At 36.4% G+C, this 21,873-nt stretch overlaps 2 protein-coding genes across 5 annotated transcripts; one reads left to right on the top strand and one right to left on the bottom strand.

Moving 5' to 3' along the window:
* Positions 1 to 1,992: 1,992 nt before the first annotated feature.
* On the bottom strand, positions 1,993 to 7,904 carry LOC135214338 (mpv17-like protein). Of its 4 annotated transcripts, none has more exons than XM_064248542.1 (6): positions 7,758 to 7,904; positions 4,559 to 4,841; positions 4,140 to 4,359; positions 3,837 to 3,968; positions 3,212 to 3,465; positions 1,993 to 2,965 (listed from the first exon to the last, which is right to left on the bottom strand). In XM_064248542.1, the coding sequence occupies exons 2-6, from the start codon at positions 4,618 to 4,620 to the stop codon at positions 2,878 to 2,880; spliced, it is 756 nt and encodes a 251-aa protein (XP_064104612.1). In that variant the 5' UTR covers positions 4,621 to 4,841; positions 7,758 to 7,904; the 3' UTR covers positions 1,993 to 2,877. The 4 variants fall into 4 exon arrangements, with proteins under 4 accessions (XP_064104612.1, XP_064104611.1, XP_064104613.1 ...); XM_064248541.1 differs by having other exon boundaries at positions 7,772 to 7,901; XM_064248543.1 differs by having other exon boundaries at positions 7,762 to 7,893.
* A 3,993-nt stretch (positions 7,905 to 11,897) lies between these two features.
* Positions 11,898 to 21,847, top strand: LOC135214337 (methylcrotonoyl-CoA carboxylase subunit alpha, mitochondrial-like). The gene is made up of 14 exons (XM_064248540.1): positions 11,898 to 12,140; positions 13,130 to 13,322; positions 14,002 to 14,219; positions 14,480 to 14,627; positions 14,956 to 15,093; positions 15,802 to 15,897; positions 16,391 to 16,600; positions 16,752 to 16,923; positions 17,436 to 17,557; positions 17,735 to 17,884; positions 18,463 to 18,613; positions 19,130 to 19,317; positions 19,913 to 20,095; positions 20,864 to 21,847. Exons 1-14 carry the CDS (start codon positions 12,112 to 12,114, stop codon positions 20,975 to 20,977), a joined length of 2,112 nt encoding a protein of 703 aa, XP_064104610.1. The 5' UTR covers positions 11,898 to 12,111; the 3' UTR covers positions 20,978 to 21,847.
* Positions 21,848 to 21,873: the final 26 nt, after the last annotated feature.

Here is a 21,873-nt window from a genome sequence, read left to right as displayed (position 1 = left end):
AATATTAACGGTGTAAATCGCATTCGGTAAATTATTAAAACACTTTCCAGTTGCAAATGTAACCCAGATATCCTTTTATTTACCTAAAACGTACACGTAGCATAACTATTTAAAGCCCGGGAAAGCCCGAGACGCAGTGTTACCATACGAAAACACTACAGGCGGATGACAGATGGAAATAAACAGGTTTTTTTTTTATAGATAACTAGGTCCTGAGAGAGAAAGAGAGAGAGAGAGAGAGAGAGAGAGAGAGAGAGAGAGAGAGAGCATAACAGGAGATACGCGACTTAAAATAATGCTCGCCAAGCATATTCACACACCGGATCGTATGGACAAGAATAGTCTCACTTATGCACTAAAAAAAAAAAAAAGTGGGAACCTACGAAAATACTTGTTTGATGCGACACTGAACGCAATTCCACATAAAAAAAAAAATTTGCACAATTGAGGAATTCGATGAAATTATTACCTTACAAGCTGGAAAATATATTTCCTTGATTCTTGAAATAGGCCTAACCATGTAGCAAATGCTAAACGCGCATATAACTTGGATTTCGTTTTTTTTTTTTTTTTTTTTTTACACTAACTTGTGTGTTATTTATATTTCATTTAATCAGATGCTAAACTTCTCTGTGCTTCATCAAAAGAAATCATAATAACTTTCGATATAACGCTATAAAAGTCGAAAGTTAATTTTACAAATCATATTAGGCCAATGCTTATGCACTCGGTTCCTGCTGCCACTTAATGGTGAACATTTGATATCACACACTGAGAGTCGCAGATGTTTCTATAGAATTTTTTTTTCTGTTAATAAACAATTATTGAACTTACATTGATCATTCAATGGGGAAATACTTTCTGTGCTTATACGGCTAATCACTGATATGTATTATCAGATAAAGTGGATGACAATAATTGGAATAAAATATACTAACTGGCAACCCCACAAGTTTCTAAAGAAGTAGATCACTTCAGAGATTTGTCGCTTCACTTCTGGAACTTGCTGTACCATCGAAACCGATTCTCCAAACTTATGGTCTAGGAGATAAGATTAGACCTACTTATAAACCTCAGCAGAAACGTTGACTTACGGCAGATTTTGTGTAGTACGTTAGTACGTGCGTTTGTGAGTGTGTGTGTGCGTGTACTGATCACAGATAAGTGAATGCCAGCTTGCTCTAAGTATATAAATAAACATGATACATCTCTCCACTGGATTCTTTCCTCCCTTTTTTCCCTCCAACTCTCTATTTTAACCTTTTCGAAGGTTAGTGAAATGTTATATAATATTTGTGGGGATAACTCAACTGATTTTAGCAAGGAGATTCAGCAAGCATCCATGAGATGGAGCTGCTAGCTTTAATTGGGTCATATACCGACGAAGCATTGCTTATTTACCATTATGTAAGAGACGGTACCTTCTATATAGGGAAAAAACACAAGTAACAGTGCTACATGCATACTTTAACTGTGAAACTTTCAAAAGAACAGCTGGTTTTTATCTCGTACAAGTGACATGTCAGTGGTGCATCTTCTTCCAAACTCACGCCACTTTTTACCCTTAATAGGAATTTCCTGCTCTTCTGGAATATTATGGAGTTTCTGTTTTAACACCTCCTTAAGCAATCCAGTTTAATTTCGCCCTCCCTCCCTTCTTACGAAAACATGTTGTGACGCCCAGTTTTAGTAACCATAAATCGGTCTTACAAAAACCTCCACAGTATATAAACATTTTTAGCCACCCTGTAATCAACCATTCTTTTCACTTGGCAAAAAATGAAAAAATCTCAGGAAAGCTTCCGGCAATATTGAATTATGTCATTTAAGAGACTAGAAAGCTAATTAAGCTTTCAGCGCTCTAATAAAGTTTATCATAAAGCCACACTGACTACACCAATCACTTATCTGCACTAAATATTGGTTTTGGTTGAGAGTAGGCCTAAATATTGTTTTATTCTTCGCTAGGGGAGTCAAAGAAAAACACGCAACAACAGTAGTATCTGCAATTTGTGCTATTTTATTGTCAAGTCATATTAAGTATATTGTACACAGATCATAGATTAACAAGCCCAGAATACTGCCCCGTGAGAAAACACGCCAGGACAGACTCATAGGCGTACTAAAACCGAAAACCACGTCAGAATAGGCCTAGGCTCACTTAAAACAAAAACCTACCAGGATAGGCCTAGGCTTATTAAAAGAATGGTAATTAACAATAATTCTTGTCTGTCTGTCGCTTAAATATTATAGAGATCGATACACACCATGCAAGATATGTTTAAGATATTAAGTTGAACATTGTTAAACGAGCTTAAAACAGCTCCGAATTCTGCACGAACATGACTAGAACGCTATGTAGGGCTACCGTTTCTCAGGTACACTCTGGCTCCCATGGAAACGAATGTGACGATGCAAGTTACGATTATTGGAGCTTAAAGATCAATAGTCTGTAACGTGTTTTCCAAAATAGTAGGAAAACGCTACTTGAGAGAAGAAATTTGCCATAAGTAGCAAAGAGCTATGGATCACAAGATACATTATTCCAACCTGGACCTTTTGTTCTTTAGTCATTGTCAGGACTTTTTTCTCTCCAGAATGTAACTGAACCTTTAGAGCACTGCCATATTAGTACTCACTGACTTTCTATAAATCTATGTAAAAACTAATTATTATCGTCGCTTTCCCCGGAAATATGCACATCAAAAATAATTCAAAGCATTAACTTTTCAACGGCTGAAAGTGTACGGAATAGAAAAATAAAGTATAGCTACTCTGTTGAATTTCCCTGATAATAGACTTATGAGGTGAAATGTATTTAAAATGAGATAACTGAAAGAGATGAAGTCATTTTCCCTCTAGCCTGAGACGTTTTCGTCAAGAGGTGCTCTTGATATCATTAGTTGGGTAGGGGTCCTCCTCATCGTTGTAGCAGTGAGCTGTCTGGAAGACATATTTCCACATTCTGGAATGAGAAAACGGTAATTATATAAGTTTCTCCCTTCATCTTCTAAATTCAACAAGATTTCCAATTAAATTTACCCTACAAGTTTCCAGATTCAACTCTCATTTAACCATTCAACCCTCTAAATTTAATAATAATTAAAAGCTGTCCTCCTAACTTTTGGGTTTCAGAGCAAATCTCATTCGTATATTCATCCTCTGAATTTAAAGATCCTATAGTTCTCCCACTATAGGCCTATATACTTACGTGCTTTTGGAGGGCGGAGAAGGAAGCCCCTGCTGATTGCTGAATCCTCGAGCCTCCCTGGGACCGGATTCATAATCGTAGTGGATCCTCCTGGTCGTGAGTCTCTCTGGGAGTTCGTCAGAACGCGTGTGGTGCATGTAGGAGAGGAACACCATCCACAAGAAGGACCCGAGGGATATCATCATCACTCTGTTCCTCTCGGGCACCAGGGCGAAGTTGAGGGTATGTAAGATGGGCCATATGGACAAGCTTATCTGAAAGATTGGTGTCAGAGGTCGTTTATTTTTTACCCCATGTGATTGTTTTGTAAAAGAGAAATTGTCATACAGTACACGTGAAGCTGTCATTAGGTAATGCTTGAGAATTGATTCAGTACGGTGGAGTAATTGTCACAGACACAGATCTGCCTTTAAGTGAAAGTACGTCCTACGGCAGCTAATGGGTGTGAGCATTGCATTTTCTGACAGGGGAAATCTTAAATCCTCTGTCCATATGCGTCAATAACTTTGCCTCTCTTTTATGGTATTAAGATACTACAGCCATGGCTTCCCAAGAGACAGCGTTCCATAGGTACTAAATATGTCCAAAACATGTCAGTCAAGTAATATGAGCAAGAAATACCTACCATCCAGGTTGGAAGCATCTTTTTCTCCCATTCGCTCAAATTTTCCTCCAGTGGTTTCCCCTCCAGGAGAGCCATACCGAGATAGAACTGGGATATATTGAAAGGGGCAAAGACTAGCTGGTCGACGTAACCCTGAAGTAGAGGACAAAAGAAAAGTATTATTACTACCATAACTAATAGAAGCTGTTCGTACCATTGCAGGATCATTGTCAAGAAAACAACAGATTTTTATCCATCATCGAAATAACCTTCCCAACTCGCTTATTGAGTTTTCTAAAAATGAGAAACTGACGAGACGCTTACTTTCGCTAGCGCATGTCTAAGTCTACTGCCTGGGATGAGGCTGGAGAGGACCTTGATCCACTTATGGATGAGGGGCGCCGTGATGCAGGACCCGTATGCCCCGTAACGCAGGACTTCCAGGAGGTCCAGACTTGTTCGCGAGCCATCCAGCGACTGCTGGAGGAGATTCCCCGCTGGCCACAGGAGGGCGTATGCCACCATGCCTCTGGTGACTGGATATCTGCAAATTACAGTAATGGAATCAAAGTTATAGCTTGCCCGTATAAAAACGGATACTATTGATATTTACTTGGCTATGAAGCATTGAAGCAAATAATGTAGGTAATTTGGACAAGTCTGGACGACTGAATTGTACAAAAAATAAAAGGTCTGCGTAAGTCTGAACTGAATCGGACACGAAGGTTGGATCGATTTCTTACTTGTCGAACACCTTGTAGGCGCCTTTGGCAACCGTTGACAAAGCTGCTAGTGCTGTCGGCATCCTTCTTCTTCTGTAGTTAGACCGATTGAATATGTAACCTCCTTTGTTGCTAGTCTTTTATTGATGTCAGGCTTTTATTAATGTTCCTTTTGACAGTCTGGAAATCTCAGTAATGTTGTACGGAATGCAATTTGCGACCTGCTCTCAAGTATGGATTTGTTAGGCGGCTTGAGTAGTACAGATGTGGAACTAATCCCGGGTGAAAGGTTCGTTCGAGATTTCTGCAAAAGAAAAAAAAAATAATGTTAGAAATCTATTTAAAAATTCTCATTGATTTAGGTTATTCTCTCTCACACTTTCTCCTTAAAATTCCAGCTATGGGCCCCTTAAATATATAACAATTTAACTGTAAAAGAATGCAGCTTAAGAAGTAGACTTGGCAGCCTTAAGAAGTATCCGCCATCAGACATGCTGTATTTTGACGATGTTGCAGAACGGCATTGCAAACGTACATAAGATTAGAGGGGACTAATAAAACTCTCTCTCTCTCTCTCTCTCTCTCTCTCTCTCTCTCTCTCCGTGTCGCATTACCCGTAAAAATAGCTCTCTCTCAAAGTCGGTCTAATTTTTGTTTCAGTTCTTTGTCGCTTTACCCTTTTCCGTGGCAGGTGATCCAACATTCCTTAGTAAGTAGAACGTCTTCCACGTGTCCCAGTTGTTCTGATTATTAAGATCAAGGACACACACCTGAAATATCTCTCTCTCTCTCTCTCTCTCTCTCTCTCTCGTTCTTCCTCTCATCGTCTCTCTCTCTCTCTCTCTCTCTCTCTCTCTCTCTCTCTCTCTCTCTCTCTGTGATGGCGGTCAACGCCTTCAGTTGTCAGAGTTTGCTAATTTGGGGTTATATGAAAACTTACTGGTTCATGGCACGGGCTCACTTGATGGCACTAGTCCCAACCCTATTTTTGGCAGGAAGAAATATTAGATTGTGAAAGTCATGAGAGTAGGGATATGCAGCGATACGTTAAAATTTACAGTCTACAACAAGCTTCTACCGTCTATGTGATGTATTTAAACCCCAGCTAAATATATTAATGTATAATGATAGTTTGTGTGAAGGAACATTCTTGCCATCCTTGACGTAAAGAAATTTAAATTCAACGAACAAAATTTGAATTAAGGTTTGATTTTTCGTAAAGTGCTAAGAGGATATTGCGGATGACAAAATATGTTTCTAAACACGAATTTTAACCTTTTTACGTATTTCATGAAGCCCTGCCAATATCGTAGGCTTTTAAATACAGAAAAAGGACTGTAGCGTACTGTAGGTTGTATAGCTTTTAGAAAGAGAGGGACATTGCATGTCTGCGTCTTTGATTTTAAGTCAGGACAAAAGGACCACGTGTGAACTTAACTGATACTTTAATTCCTTAGACCCATGCCCTATATTTAGAACGTGTGATAAAGTAATGAATGATGCGAGAGGTGAGGGGAGGCGGTTAAATATAATTTGTTCTGAAACGTTTCAAAACTCAGAGATCCAATTATCAAACGAACTGAACGAAGTTTGAGGGGACTGCCTCACTCTAAGGCACAAGGTCGCCTTGCAAATTGAGACTAAAACTAAATTTAGATTCGTTTTACGTAAAGAATTCAGGTATTGCGTATTACAAAAATGTTTGCATACAAACTTTGTAATCCTGCCAGTAAATTAACAGAACGCCGACTGTAGCGTATTGTGGCTTGTAGAGTTTAGTAGGCCTACACACTCTAATCTTTGCGATTTTCTTTAATGAACATATTTCTACCTAAGTAAAAAATATTGTTGTGACAAGCGCCCTCATCTAGCCCGTGCCAAACAAAATAACAAAAAGGGGAAAGCACGATTTCGCAATGAAGCGTCGATAATGTTAGCCGATAACCCACTCAACGTAGATGAATGGCCGTAAACTGTCATGGGACCAGGTGGTTGACAATCACGTTTTTGGCAAACCTAGACCTATATAGTGGCTGAAATCCAATTGGCTCTGTGCGAAAGCCTTTGTCATATGATGCTGCTGCTCCCTTTCATAATAGCTGCCAGTGGTGACTCGTGCAAGGAATTCGATGCTCGCTTGTTTTTAATTTTATGGTTGTTACGCAAAGTTAAAACTTTATTATTACTATTATTTTTAAGTCGGTTACCTTACGCTAGTTTTAATGCTGATGGTAGAAACGGTTTTAATCTTATTGTAAATTTTACATTTGCGCGTCACTGATTGCAATATAATTAAATAAAATGAATTGGACAGCAGTTTCGTGCGCAGGAGAACTTGTTAAAGGAAAAAAAAAAATTATTATTATAATAAACGTAAAGGCTGTACCACACGTCAGCCCACCTCTTCCCACACTTCCTCTGCGAAAAGGGGCGCCTTTCCCTTACTTCGATCCAAGCTTTGGAATTTTCCCCCTGCTTTTGTTTTCTAACCCATGTTTTCTTCCATTTCCTTAGTTATTATTATTATTATTATTATTATTATTATTATTATTATTATTATTATTATTATTATTATTATTATTATTATTATTATAGAAAGATTTTTAGAACAAAATTCATTTTCCCCTTTGAACTTTTGTTAATAAGTTTCACAGCCTAAATAAATTATTTTCGTCTATTATAAAGTAGGGTAAAAATAAAGATAAAATTTTTCTTGCAATAAACAAAAAATTGAACGCACACAATCGACGAAAATAGTAACAAGACGACACAACAATCATAATAACTAAAATATGAAACATTACTCTTCGTATACCCAGGAAGTACAGCATCACATTGAACACACAATTATTACAAAATATAATCACAACACAAGCTAAATGATGATTAACACAATCACAATTACGAAAACAAATTTCACAATCTTTTGTAAATACACTGTGCACGAGCTCTCACTTATTCAACAGTGTTAATTGTGACACTATACATGACAGACTGTACTAAAATCAATAAAAAAAAAAAATTGAGCTATTTATGCATTACAGACGATGGAAAATAATGCACCTAAAATAAATTTATTCTCATCATTCATTACAGATTCTGGAAAATAATTACTATAACTAAAAACAAAATAATTTTACAATAATTTTCATACATCAAAGTCATTGGATATTCATTGCTGTAATAAATTTTTGTTTACAGACAGTAGAGAGAAACTCACTCACTCGACCTCACCAAGAACTTCGTTCGAATCGCTTTTGTCTAAAGTAGCGTCAAGGAGACTTTACGTTGTCACTTCTAGTAACCTCTTGTCCTTACGTCCCCACGTAAGTCCCGATAACGACTGAGGAAATGCCGTCAGTAGAACGTACAGAACCTCGTCCTCCTCCCCAATTATCCCCCACCCCTCCCTTACTGAGATCTTCCCCCAAAAATAACCTTCGTGCGTAACTTCCCTATCTGTCCTCTAGAGACTCGTGGGTTCCGCTTACTCAACTCAACCCACCTTCCTCCCCCTCATCTCCCTCGCCCCCGAACAACAACCCACATCCCATATTCCCGCCATATATGCTATTACGTCAGTCGAGTTGGTGCCAGAGGCCCAGAAGGTGATTTGAACTGCAGGTATGAACTCGATTATTTTTTCGTTCTAGATTGGAATATGTAGCTCAGATTAAAGAGATCCATTTTTCACTGTTTATAGACAGGCAAACACGTGTACAGCCTACACACACATACATGCAGTATGTAATGTGTACATACACACACGCACAGTCACATTACACATATGACTACTATTCAAACGCAGACAGACAGTCACTTGGCCCAATCAACACTTAATGTGTGAGGGCCAACTTGCAGTCGGGGCTATTGCCCCCCCCCCCCCACAAGTATGACATAAATTTCTCTTGCAATGTTTCTTTGCATGCTCGCCACTATTAGTTCACTTCGTTTGGAAGCATGTTTTATGCCTTTCATTGGAATAATTAATAATAATACGCGGAAGGAATTTTCCGCTCAGGCAGTAACCTTGCCTAGTAAATATAGGTAATTCCAGGTAGCGGCGTGCAGATGAATATTCTACGCGAGGCGATGAGTCTGCGGACTATTTCAGTACATGTGGCCTTTTTAATCGTAAACAATGAATTCCGAGGATATCGTTTCATCAAAATAGAAGACCTTCGAAAGCTTTTTGGGTCGTGGAGAGAAAGAACGCATCGTTGTCCTAATTACTGTCTCGAAATACTGGCTGATGGCCAAGATCATAACAGAGGCTTCCGCTCTGTAACCCATTATTCCTCCAAGTCTGTAATGGCGATTACAGACCTTCCGCATATACGTCACCGTCCATCTAACAGTACTTGAAGGCAACCAGTAGTCATGGTCATCCCTTGCATACTAAATGGACTTCGGTTATGACCATTGTTTCGCTATTTCACGGATAAAGAAATGTTATATATATAGTATATATATATATATATCTATATATATATATATATATATATATATATATATATATATATGTGTGTGTGTGTGTGTGTGTGTGTGCTTAAAAAATCACAGTAGATGCACGTGACTTCATAAATAAGCGAATACCACGGGAAATGATAGACAGGAATCCAAGCGCTTTCGTTTCTTTATTCAGACATCGTCAAGGAGCTACTAAAGTACAATCGGAGAGGAAGGCTTCAGGTACAAACAAGATCAGGAATACCAGATGGTTAATTATCAAAAGAGTAAAAATTAAAAGGGATAATCCAGGATTATCGGATATCACACGGTCACAAACTTAAACAGATTCTGACCCTAACCGAAATTACAAAGTATCTTTACAGTCCAAAACATGTAAAAACTGAATATATTAATTTTGTTGCTTATATTTATCTACAACTTTTTTCATTATGAAAGCATCAAGTTTAAATAAACCAAGACTTAAATTTAGAACATTTCTATTATTTGACTTGATAAAACAAGATTCAATGATATTCCTTTTAACTGTGTCATTACATGGGACTAAGGCTCTTGCTTGACTCCAGTTAATAGGATGGTCTAAATCTCTCATATGTACAAATAATGCATTCGATATTTGCCCAGTTCTCACAGAATATTGATGTTGCTTAAGACGCTGTGAAAGAGATTTGCCAGTCTGTCCGTAATAGATTTTATCACACTTTTTGCAAGGAATTTCATATATGCAGCCTGGAAGATCTTTAGGAGAATTTTTGATTACTAAACTCTTGACATTAATATTACTGAAAACAACATTTATGTTAAAAAGCTTTAAAATTCTAGGAATATCTAAAAACCTTTCATCATAAGGTAATTTTAGAATGTTATGCTTACTAAATTCAAGTTTGTCATTAGTTGAATAAAATGTTTTTCTAGCTCTTTTCCATGCCACATCTACAAAAGTCCTTGGGTATTTAAGTTTCAATGCAATATCATAAATAGTTTTATATATATATATATATATATCATATATATATATATATATAATAATATGTAATGTATATATATATATATAATATATATATATATATATATGTGTGTGTGTGTGTGTGTGTTTTCTCTCTCTTTTTCTCTTTGATATTAGTCAGCCTTATCTTTAGTAGCCTTGGTTTGTATTTGTTTCTCTTGTAGTTTTTATATGGGGTAATCTTCATTGCTTTGTTGTTGAGTTTTTCTCTCGTAGGAACTTATTGTTATATATTGTAGATTACTTACTGTCTGGAAGTCTTGCAGATTCTGAAATTAGATTAATTCAATTCTTTTCATTTATCCAGACTCTCAGGAGGTTTTGGCATGGATACGTATAATTGGATTCTGGGCAAGTTAAACACCATGTTTCTCTTCTAACGTATTATTGAAACGCATACAAATTCACTGTCCAACACACGCAACTTTTCACAGGGTACAGAGTATAACCCAACACATGGTTTGTGTCCAGAGGTCAGTTCCTAACTATACTTTTCTGTGATTTCAAGTGAAGTCTGAACCTATTCTTTCAATTCGGGCTTCTCCCTATTTTCCACTGGTATACACCCTACTTTTACATGAGTGGTTCTTCCAGCTTCCGGTGCCACCCCAGTGCGAATCTTAGTGGTTGTTGTAATCTATCGTGACCACCCACTGGATGTGTCAAAGTTCAGATTTTCCACTTTAATCGTCACCTTTTTGTTTTGGCGAAGGCGCTGGTTTATTTAATCTCACTTTTCAAACAACTACGACTGCAATCCGTTTCTATCACTCTCTACCTTTCCTTTCATCTACCATAACTCTTCGAGTAGATTTCCTAGCTAATATATTCCCTACATAAGTTTTCACACAGATTTCTTCATTCATCTTAACATATATATATATATATATATATAATATATATATATATATAGATATATATATATAATATAATATATATTACTCTCGATTACGTAGCAAAAAAAGTAGCGTTAAATTATAGGATATCATCCAAAAATGTCATCTTAAATTTCTCTCCACAGGAATAACTCATGGTCGGATATTTCATGAATTCCCGGCAAATTTCCTTAATTATGTGACCTCAATACGTAATTCTTGACACTATATGAACTTATTAGAAAAGAAAGAGCACTTACTACCATAGATATAGAGGGACTTGAGAAAAACATAGGCCTATGTGTTATGTTGCTTGAATTAGTTTACTTGGTCAGTCTCATACTGATTGCTCGCTGAATGTAACCCCATGGAAAGACTACTTGTATTTCTTAAACTTGAACAGATTACCTTTATCCTAAGCGAGATTACCCCATCTGGATTACAACAGAACACTCTCGCTCAAGGAAGAAAGCAGCTTCAGTGTGCACCGTTGTTCTTGGCCTTGTCTAGAGTTCAAGATCTTTAGTGGTCAACTAAATATTAATCTGTATTCGGATGAGTATAGCTACTCTGTATATACAGTTCCCCGTATCTGTTCGATTTCATACCAGTAGATTTTCTGCATTTGAAAAATGCAGAAATAAGGACTATTTTACATATCAAGAGCATCGCTACAAAATAGAAAAGTAACCGATGCAAGATTTACTTTGAAAACACATTTTGTTTTAATTTTCAATCAATTATTCTTTCCTTTTCACATTTTTACCATTTACAATTTATTTTTCATCAGTTTTACTTCGATATTTATGGCTTTTGATGTCCAACCTGCTATGCAATTCGAATGACCCCTGATTGGCGTTCACTTCGCACGACGTCAGTATGATGACGTCACTGAATGTTTACAGTACGATTACCCATAATAATCCATTGGTAATACCTTACGTAATATGTCCCAAAGTAAAATTTATTTATTATTTATTGGTAAAATATTCTCATATATAAGATAATCACACCATGAAAGAGGAATTGACACGATGACAGTCAATGTTTACCTTATGAATTAATTGAGTCTTCTGCTACGACCGGTTGTGATCTGCCTGTTGTTGTTGTTGTTGGTCACAGCCGGAGCCGACTGGAGTTGTGGATGGTGACAGCGAATTGTAATTTGCCACCTTGAATACTTTGATTTTATAAAACATCACTCGTAACTCCATTAATTTAATATGTTTAGCGGAAGGCACACGTACAAGAGGTAAGTCTAATCTGATTATCCAGGTTAGGGTGGGCCCGTGGTTGACGAAAAATAGGGCCATACCTGGTCAATAGTACGGTGCAATTGTTAATTTTTGTCACCTACTATTGCTTAGATTAACCAAAGTTGAACACTGTCACAAACATTGTAGATCTGAAAACGTAGGGTTTGACAGTATGCTAGTTAAAGGTAGCCCCACCAGGGTAAACAACCGAGTGGCCCATCTGCGGCCACCTTAACCGTGTTCTGACCCACCGGAGATGGACACCAGTCATAGGTTATGGGAGCAACACCTCGAGACACGAGACACGTGACTGGTGCCCATCTCTGGTATCAGGACGTGTTAAAGTACTTTTTCTGAAGGTGGATCCTAACATGGTTAAAGTGGCTGCAGCTAGTCCACTTGATTGTTTACCCTACCTACTCGTTTCTGACAGTTACCTATGGACCAAGTCCACGTAATGTTTCCTCTTCAGAGTAAGAGCAATGCTTGCTTGCTGTAGTCTTTTTTCCTTGTCTGTCGTAGGTAGGTTTAAGCACTTGTCGTGGAAAGTGAGAACCATAAAGTAGGGTATAGGTAGGTAAATGGCCGAATAGCGACATAGCGGCCACCTTCCAAAAAAGCTCTTGAATTATGCCATTATCTTGTAATTTAGGAAGGTATGAGAAAATACTTCGAGAGGAGCGTAGAGGTCTCGGTGTGCTATCTGGATGGATGGGCCATAACTCTTGACTGATGCTCATGGCAGCAAATTTGAGCTTTTTCAGGAAGGTGACTGCATTCTGAGATCGGTGGCCGCTACGTCACTGCTTAGTCATTTACCCTAATTTTTAGGTAGTTGTGTATTTACAATTAATTATCAAGTAGTGCATGTGAAACTCTTAACTATTACAGAATGTTTTATTTTTATATACTACAGTACATTTCTTATATCCACTCATGATAAGTATCCTGTGGTGAATTACCTTCTTCTGTTACATGAATTCAGGGGATGGCAGTTGCTAAGAAAATGGAGTGCTCATCATGCCCACACATCTTCAGAGCACCGGCCCATCAGCAAGCTGCTTATAGCAAACCGAGGAGAGATTGCCTGCAGAGTTGTAAGAACTGCCCGAAAGATGGGTGTGAGAACTGTAGCAGTTTACTCAGAACCAGATAGGAATTCTATGCATGTTGCGATGGTATGTATTGTATTAATTTACTGTTTTCATCAGAAATACTTGCTGGTTAGTCCCTTTGCAGTGAAAGTGCTAAGGGGGAGTGCTGTCTTTTGAAACTATTAAATATTGTCAAGTTCTTTCATGCTTGGCACCCCTGTTGCGTCTTGTCCTACCGCTGTTTATTCTCCCAAGGCATTCCAGTCCGAAGGAGATGCAGTACTTACTTTGAAGTATCCAAGCATGTTTGTTATCTTTGACTGTGACACTCCAAGTGCTATATAAAAGACGTGTATTTTGAATATGTGCAAGTTGTCTTGAAAATTCTATATACTGTACGTATTAGGTAGGATGACTTTTCTTTAAAGGGAAGGTTGGTTTCAGAAGCTTAATACTTTCTCATAGATTTACTCAGCATAGGCAATAGGATGGATAAGTGAAATATATACAAAATGATTCTCTTCGATATCAAGAGGTTAAACACATTAGATATAATTGCTCAGTGCTTTTGCGTTGCTTGTTGGTGATATAACCAGGAGTTTAGATGTGAAAATTGGGGCATGTATTTGTTTGTTTGAAACAAAATGATACTTGTCAGTATAATTCAGGTTCATTTATATTTATGGAACAAAATGATACTTGTCCATATAATTCAGATTGCTTAAAATGCTATTATAATTATTGTGTTGTTTAATTTTTTAAGGCAGATGAGGCCTATCACATCGGACCAGCTGCCTCACAAGAGTCTTATTTACGTGCAGACAAGATCCTTAATATTGCTAAAAGTAGTGGTGCCCAGGCAGTACATCCAGGCTATGGATTCCTCTCAGAAAATGTGGAATTTGCTGAAGTCTGTGCCACAGAGGGAATCATTTTTGTCGGTCCTCCTGCTTCTGCTATTCGAGACATGGGCATTAAAAGGTATATAGTACATTATAAGATGCTTCTTGATCAAGTAATTGTGTACATCACCGTGGTTTTGAGATACAATTTTGAAGTTTGCCAGTGATCCCAAGTTTCATTTGGAGCGCATTTCTGATTCCTATGTGAATGGAAACTATTATACTCCCACATCAGTATGTAAATGCTGTTTGTTTGAAACTATCATGTTATTTTTTTAAATTGTGCAAAAGTATCTCATTCCGTTAAATACAGTACATTACGTACTTTATTTTTTTCAGCACTTCAAAGAAAATAATGTCTGAGGCTGGTGTCCCCATTATTGGAGGTTATCATGGAGATGACCAGAGTGACGGTCGTCTGCGTGAGGAAGCAGAAAAAATTGGCTATCCAGTTATGATTAAAGCTGTTCGAGGAGGTGGTGGAAAGGTATTTGTTTATGCCTGTCTGTATGTATATCTATTGTTAAAACAAAGCTGAGATATTGAATGGCAAAAGCATTAGAACTGCGAAATAATTTTTTATTGGTCTCTTCTGCACTGTGCAGTTCAAACTACTCTCTGATCCTCCTTCACAATAAATCACTTTAAATGCAGATCTGTGTTCTTGATGTTTCTAACCTTCTTGGTGTCCTGTTAACAAAAGTTTTACATTTTTGTCATTTTTTAAGTCATGACTTGTTTTGTTGGCTTAACCATGCCACCTAGCATAAAAGAGTCGTAACAAAATTATTGATTCAGATTTTTCAATAATTTAGGGTATGCGTATTGCAAAAACCAAGGAAGAGTTTGAGGAGCAACTCGAATCTGCACGGAGAGAAGCTACAAAATCATTTGGTGACGATGTGATGTTGCTCGAAAAATTTGTTGAACGTCCCAGACATGTTGAAGTTCAGGTGAGTTGTGCAATATGGCCTTTAGTTTTTTTTTAGATAATTGTAGTCACTTATGCATAAACTCCAGTGTAAAATACTACATTCATGAAAGTAATTAAAAAGCTCATAGCATCTCCATAATAAAAAGGAAAGTAGTATAGTATGTACTTAGACCTGGGACCAGTTAGAAGGTTAGAACTTTTGTGAGTGTTCAACCTTCTTTACTAAACTTGATCAGTATTGTATGGTAACTGCCTATGTTCAGTTTGCAAAAACAGTCCATTTATAATAATGGTAAAACTTTTTAAACTACATCCTTACTCAGACTTAAGTACTGTAGTCCCATCATCACATGGAATGATAAGCTTAGATCATCTAGGATTTAAGTCTGTATATAATGATGGTGAAACTTTTTAAACTACCTCTTTATTCAGACTAAGTACTGTAGTCCCATCATTACATGGAGTGCTAAGCGTAGATCATCTAGAATTTAACCAGACAAGACAAACTTTGGCTTTGATTACTTCATGTGTAGATTTTCCCATTTCACCTGCCTGAAATTGTGCTGTATAGGCCACTTACAGGTGGATATGATGTAGAGTACCTGTAGTCTTTTCTTCCTTTAGTATCCTGGTCCCACAGAAATTTGATTTAGAAGTATTTTACTCATATTTATTGCTGCCTTTTCCTCCCTGTTAGAAGCTAAATAATTGGTATATCTTTTTCCAGGTATTTGGTGACCATCATGGCAACTATGTGTACCTATTTGAGAGAGATTGTTCAGTCCAGCGACGTCATCAGAAAATTATTGAAGAAGCTCCTGCAGTAAGTTGTCTTTGCTTCTATAGGGCACTTTAGCAAATAAGTAAGAATAATAAGAATCCTAATTGCATCTTTGCTGGCTGTTACTTTTAAGCAAAGAATTATCAGTTGTATGTATAGTAGGTATATGAATTTTTAAAATGATCCTACTACAGAGAGGATTTACTATCTGTTCTGTAATGGGAATACAACTGTTCATAGATTTGATATTTGCTTATCAGATAAATATTCCTTACATATTTATTTGCAAAGTTCATTTATATTTTAGTTTGCTTTATGGTTTTAGAAAACCTATTATTCAACATCACATGAAATGGAATGGTAGCTTTTCATAGCTTTTCCAAATAATGCCCAAAACTAATAAAATAACTTTCATAATTGTTATCAAGGGTCTTTAAAAATAATGGAGATTATAGAAAATGATTTTATCGTCAAAATATATTACTGTGTTCATTGTGCATTTTACTTATTGTAAACTTCGAATTTCACCAACCAGCCTGGTTTAACATGGGACGTTCGGAGATCACTTGGTGAGGCTGCTGTTCGAGCTGCACGTGCTGTAGGGTATGTTGGAGCTGGAACTGTAGAGTTTATACTTGATAGTTCACATAATTTTTACTTTATGGAAATGAATACACGTTTGCAAGTGGAGCACCCTATTTCAGAGATGATAACCAACACGGATTTAGTTGAGTGGCAACTTAGGGTAAGTATCAGTACAATATTAATTTTTTGTTGTCAGTATATCTGCATTGAGCCATTATATTTGAATCATGAGGATATTGTTATATTCTGAAAGTATAAGGCCTGTAAAAAGGATATTGAAACACAATCAGGCAGTTCAGATCTTTCTGTAGGTTGCTGCTGGAGAGAGACTCCCATTATTACAAGATGATATCAAGCTCTCTGGTCACAGTTTTGAAGCCAGAATATATGCTGAAGACCCAGATGGTGGCTTCCTTCCTGGAGCTGGACCTTTGGATCATTTGGCCACACCTGAAGCAAAGCAGCACATTAGAATTGAAACAGGTAGGAGCAGATTCTTGTTCATCTTTACTGAGTGATAAGTAAAATTCAAATGTTCATGGATTTTATGGTTTTGTGCATATACGTGTGAGGAAGATGCATTGTAGTCTTGCTGTTTGAGTGATGTGATCTTCCTAGAAGAACCTAGGAATCTGAGTACTTTGTAGTCAAAACTTCCATTGTCTTTTGAATGCCTGTGTTTCTGCTGCTTTGAAATACATAGGTCTAAACATATATCATGCTTGCTCTGCTTACAAATGTATGCTCTCATTTACACATGAAATAGCAATCACTTCAACTTCATTCAATGCATTGACATTTTTTTCAATGGCATCTTAATTTTGCTCTAAGATCTACTATGTTTTAAAGATAGCATAAATAGTTTACTTTTTATAAGATCTACTTTTACATCTCTTCACTCTTAGCTGCTCTAATACATGCTGGCCACTGAATATCACTTGCTTCAATACTTTGCGTATGTTACTTGTGGTTACACTCAGATATTTCTCTTTCAGGCGTGCGAGAAGGTGACGAAGTGTCTGTTCATTATGATCCAATGATTGCGAAGTTGGTGGTCTGGGGTCATGATAGAGCTTCTGCTCTTAATATTCTTGTCACGTCTTTAGCCGACTATAATGTAAGTTTCAGGATTCTTTTGTAAAAGCAATATAAGCCTTCTCAGTAAGAGTGGAGAGCTTTGATGTAATGGTGTAGGCAAATTATTTGACAATACATGATATGTAGAGTAAATAAACTACAATACTGAAGTTTGTCTTGTTGCTTTTGTTTTTCAATGTTTTCTTTTTTTCCACAGATTATTGGTTTAAACACCAATGTGAATTTCTTAATGAGTCTTGCAACTCATCCTAATTTTGTTGCTGGTGATGTGAGCACAGATTTCATACCTGACCATTACAACACACTTTTCCCTGAACGCAGTCCGTCCCCAGAGTTGTTCTGCCAGGTTGGTCACTTTTTGGTTGAATTGTTTTTGAAGGAAAGGGCAAAAATATTGGATGATGACTAATGAGTTGTTTGTACTTGGGCAAAGACCCTGTCATGGGTTATGCAAGGCTCATGCAGTTCATACCCAAGAGGGAGGTCGTAAAGTATTTAGTCTAGCAATTTTAAGTGAGTTTCCCTCAGCAAGTTAAGTCAGTTTCCCACATGCCGGAGGTCTCACTAATTGATTCATTGTTTTGTTTCTTCAAATATTTAATCATCTCTCCACTGTCTATGTCTGAGTATTTGATTCACTGTTCTGTATGTAACAATGTAGTACATATTATAAAATTTGGATATATGTAGATGCTTTTATGAACCACCTGTAGCGGTAACAACTTCTTAGTCACAGTTTGTAATTCTCTGTGAAATATGCAAAATAATGGAAGGAAACCTAAACATTGGTGAAATAAAAGGTTTAAAGTTTATTGAAACTAAAACTGATACCACATTTTTAAATTTTACTTTATGCTTGTAATTTAATCACTGGTTGGGATTTAAATAAAACCATTGTACAGCATTTTAATGCTTGATTTTCAGTCTGCATTAGCATTGATACTGAGTGAGGAACAGGAAGCTATACGAGCTGCTGCGCTCTCCCTTGACCCTACGTCTCCATTTTCTCCTCGGTCTATTCCAAGAATCAATCACACTCTTTCTCGCACCGTAAACATCTCTTGTGGAGATAAAGGTAATAATTAGTTTAAAAGCTCTATTTGAAAAAATAATTACTCTATTTACATTTTGTAGTCTGAGGCATCTTATGACATCATCTATTCTGTACATACTGCAGTATTGAGTTCAAGCTTTCTTTTGTGTACATACATATATAGTTTTTAATGTTTTCCTAACCATTCAATTTTCTTATCTTTTCAACATTTCTATGACTTATTTCTCTGTTTCTGCTGTTAACAATATAAGCCATCTATGTTGTGCAGTTCCTAGTGACCCCCTTTTAGTGGACTTGGCACTAATCCTTGATGGATCAAGCTCCCTTGCTGTAGATTATGATCATTTCTATATGGCAAATTCATCTTGAATGTCTAAAATATAAATTGGAGAATTTATTTATGCAACGAGCTTTTCACTGATGTGACAATATTTTTAATTTATTATTTGCAAGTTTTTATGGATGTAATGCTTGTTTTTATCTCATTCAGCTGTAGTACACCTTGCTGTGATTAATTTTTGGTTTTCAACCTTCCAGGTGAAAATATTTTGGTGGAGTACTTAGGGTCAGGGAAGTATCGCATGGCTGTTGGCAGTAAAACCTTTGATGTGAGTGGTTCTCTAGTCAGGGAAAACAACGTCTCTACTCTGACAAGTTCAGTGAATGGAACAGTATCTACTTCACGAGTAGTTGTGGATAAGAGAGATGTCCATCTCTTCACAGCAGTAAGTAATTATTGTTTCAGTGTCCTTCTCAGTATTTTTTATTCAGAATTCAGCATAGTGAATTGTGTATAAAGATATCCTCTGCAATTGTAGTAAGCTGTTTAAATTTCATATGAAGCTCCTGTTGATGTTGAATGATTTTTCAAGGTTAATATTTGTGAATACAGATTAAAATATTCTAGATGGTGGGATTTCTTACTTGTCACTGTAACCCGTTAATTATAACCTTTGGGATAAACTTGAGCACTTGCTGCAAATTTTTCCTTTATATGTTGGTGTTACTATTTTTTTTTAGTCAAATTGAAAGTATTGATCCATCATTCCATTTTTTTTTTTCACTTTTAGCTTGAATTTCTTTATTTAAATTTTTTTATATATTACTTTTCCATTGTCATCTTTTCTGTCTGTCCTTGTCCACTTGGCTAATCCTAACATCTTCTTTCTGCTGGCTGAAGATTCAAGTTCCATTCTGCCCTCACATTCTGAGTTTCATCATATTCGTATATTTGATAACTGCTCAGTAATTCAGTGAATGTAATGGTAGTTTTGATTTTTCCTTTATTTTTTTCTCCCCTTTTTTTTGAATGGTGTGAAGACTGGTGGATGGAAAATGACTCTTCCCAGACCAAAGTTTGAAGAGGAAATTGGAAGTGCTTCAGGCACCACAGGCGGTGCAGTAGCTCCAATGCCAGGAGTGATCGAGAAAGTTTTTGTCAGTCCTGGACAGTCTGTCTCTGCAGGTGATCCATTGGTTGTCATGATTGCTATGAAAATGGAGGTGAGTACTGTATTGTTTGATTCTCAATTTCAAAATCTCTAAGAATGTTAGTTGAGTGTTTGGTCTTTTATTTGCGAGCACTTAAAAAAAGGAATTTATGCTTATATACATAGGCACTTTACTATAGAATATTCAGTTCATGTGATGGAGAGTATATCTTAATATGAAGAGTCTGTTTGTAAGATGTAATCAGGAAATGTAATAGATTGTGAAGCTACTCTTACTTCTCTTTACCATGAAATAGGTATAGTTATTTTTCCAGTAAGTTTTATGAAATTATTTACTAGAGTTTTATACTTTCATTGCTGTAAAATTTACTGGAGGCTTGCTTATGCTGGCAGTGCAGGAAATGAAGTGAATGACTCTTCAACAGAAACTGCAGCCATTAATGTCTACACTAATAGTTGTTACATAATGTTGAATATGTGGATTTTAGAAAAAATTAAACAAACCATGCAATTTTGTACTGCTATTAATCTGATTGTCTAGGTGAAACAATCCACTGATGTACCTAGGGCTGGTCTGAAAAATTTTTCTCACCTAAGGAGTTCAGATTGGGATAAGACGAGTATTAGAGAGTATAGAAGGATTAAAGTTTAAAAGTAAAGGACAGGTACATTACATCAGGAAAATGGGATAGGTATTGAAAGGACTGTTAAGAACCTGTTGCACAGTCTACAGTGTGTTGCTGTATGGCCTTATTGGAAAATTGGTTTAGAGTACATAAATGGTGTAAGTTTGCAACACAAAAAAAATTTTTCTTTACAGTACGTGATAAAGGCAGCTAGAGATGGTGTTGTAGAGAAGATTCTTTTCAAACCTGGAGATAATGTTGCCAAGAATACATCGCTCGTCAAGATGAAGGAATCAGAAGACAGTTAGTTATAAGGTCTTAATCTGTGAGGTAACTACAAGATCTACGTACGGTCGTTTGTTGCTTCACCCTCCCCCCTCCTCTCTTTCTCTTTCTCTCTTAGCAACTTTTTTCCACGAACATTTCTATGTTACACAAGTTTCATTCATAGTGTAATTTTTTCTTTTCATAATGGTTAATATGTCAGTTGTCTTTTGATGGCAGTTATTTCTTGGTCCCCCTTCCTCCTTTACTTGGTAAATATTAAGTTTATGCTTTGGCTATGGCTGTCAAAATAAGTTGCCTTCTCCCAAGAAGTCTTGAATTATTTTTCCCTTCTCTCAAAAAGAGTTGAGTTATTTTTTTAATTATTTTTATATTATAATAATCTTATTTTGAATTTATATTTTAATTCTGAGAATAAGTTGTTTTGAAAAGATGGTTCACACAATTATTTTGCGACTTCTCTTTAATTTTCTGTCTTTGTCAGATGGTTTCTTTGAATAGAGAAATGAGAAAAATGATCTGTAGAAAATGTGATGTTGCTGGTCTTGTATCTTGTTTTACAGTTTAATAAACAAGATTTGCTTTTTGTTGTGATCATATTTATGTAGAATTATTAGACTTCTATATGGCATATATGTACATCTTGTATCATAGAATTTTATGTTCTAATGTCTGGGAAAGTTGCCAAATAGTAATGTTCTTATTAAATAGCTCAGGTGAAATACTTGGTCATTTGATAAGTAGAAAGTACTAGAAGTATTGAAGAATAGTATAGATATGTTTAGTTGTAAGATATTATTTACATAGATCAGGGATAAAATGTAAAAAAATATGTAAAAAATATGTATTAATAGATTTGTAGGCACTTTTGTGATAATACAATAGTTTTCTAATGAGTAGTTTTTATTATCCTATTCTT

The sequence above is a fragment of the Macrobrachium nipponense genome, chromosome 45 (assembly GCF_015104395.2).
Source record: "Macrobrachium nipponense isolate FS-2020 chromosome 45, ASM1510439v2, whole genome shotgun sequence".
In the NCBI taxonomy this organism is placed as follows: domain Eukaryota; kingdom Metazoa; phylum Arthropoda; class Malacostraca; order Decapoda; family Palaemonidae; genus Macrobrachium; species Macrobrachium nipponense.
This window is presented reverse-complemented; position numbering and strand designations above follow the sequence as displayed.

Excerpts from the sequence above, each read along its gene's own strand:
- LOC135214338 (XM_064248542.1), bottom strand. The coding sequence starts at position 4,620 with ATGCCGACAGCACTAGCAGCTTTGTCAACGGTTGCCAAAGGCGCCTAC. Across the intron at positions 3,969-4,139 it reads TTAGACATGCGCTAGCGAAA|GGTTACGTCGACCAGCTAGT; the intron begins GTAAGCGTCTCG and ends CCTCTACTTCAG. Across the intron at positions 2,966-3,211 it reads TCTCCGCCCTCCAAAAGCAC|AATGTGGAAATATGTCTTCC; the intron begins GTAAGTATATAG and ends TTCTCATTCCAG.
- LOC135214337 (XM_064248540.1), top strand. The coding sequence starts at position 12,112 with ATGTTTAGCGGAAGGCACACGTACAAGAG. Across the intron at positions 14,220-14,479 it reads CGAGACATGGGCATTAAAAG|CACTTCAAAGAAAATAATGT; the intron begins GTATATAGTACA and ends TATTTTTTTCAG. Across the intron at positions 18,614-19,129 it reads CATCTCTTGTGGAGATAAAG|GTGAAAATATTTTGGTGGAG; the intron begins GTAATAATTAGT and ends TCAACCTTCCAG.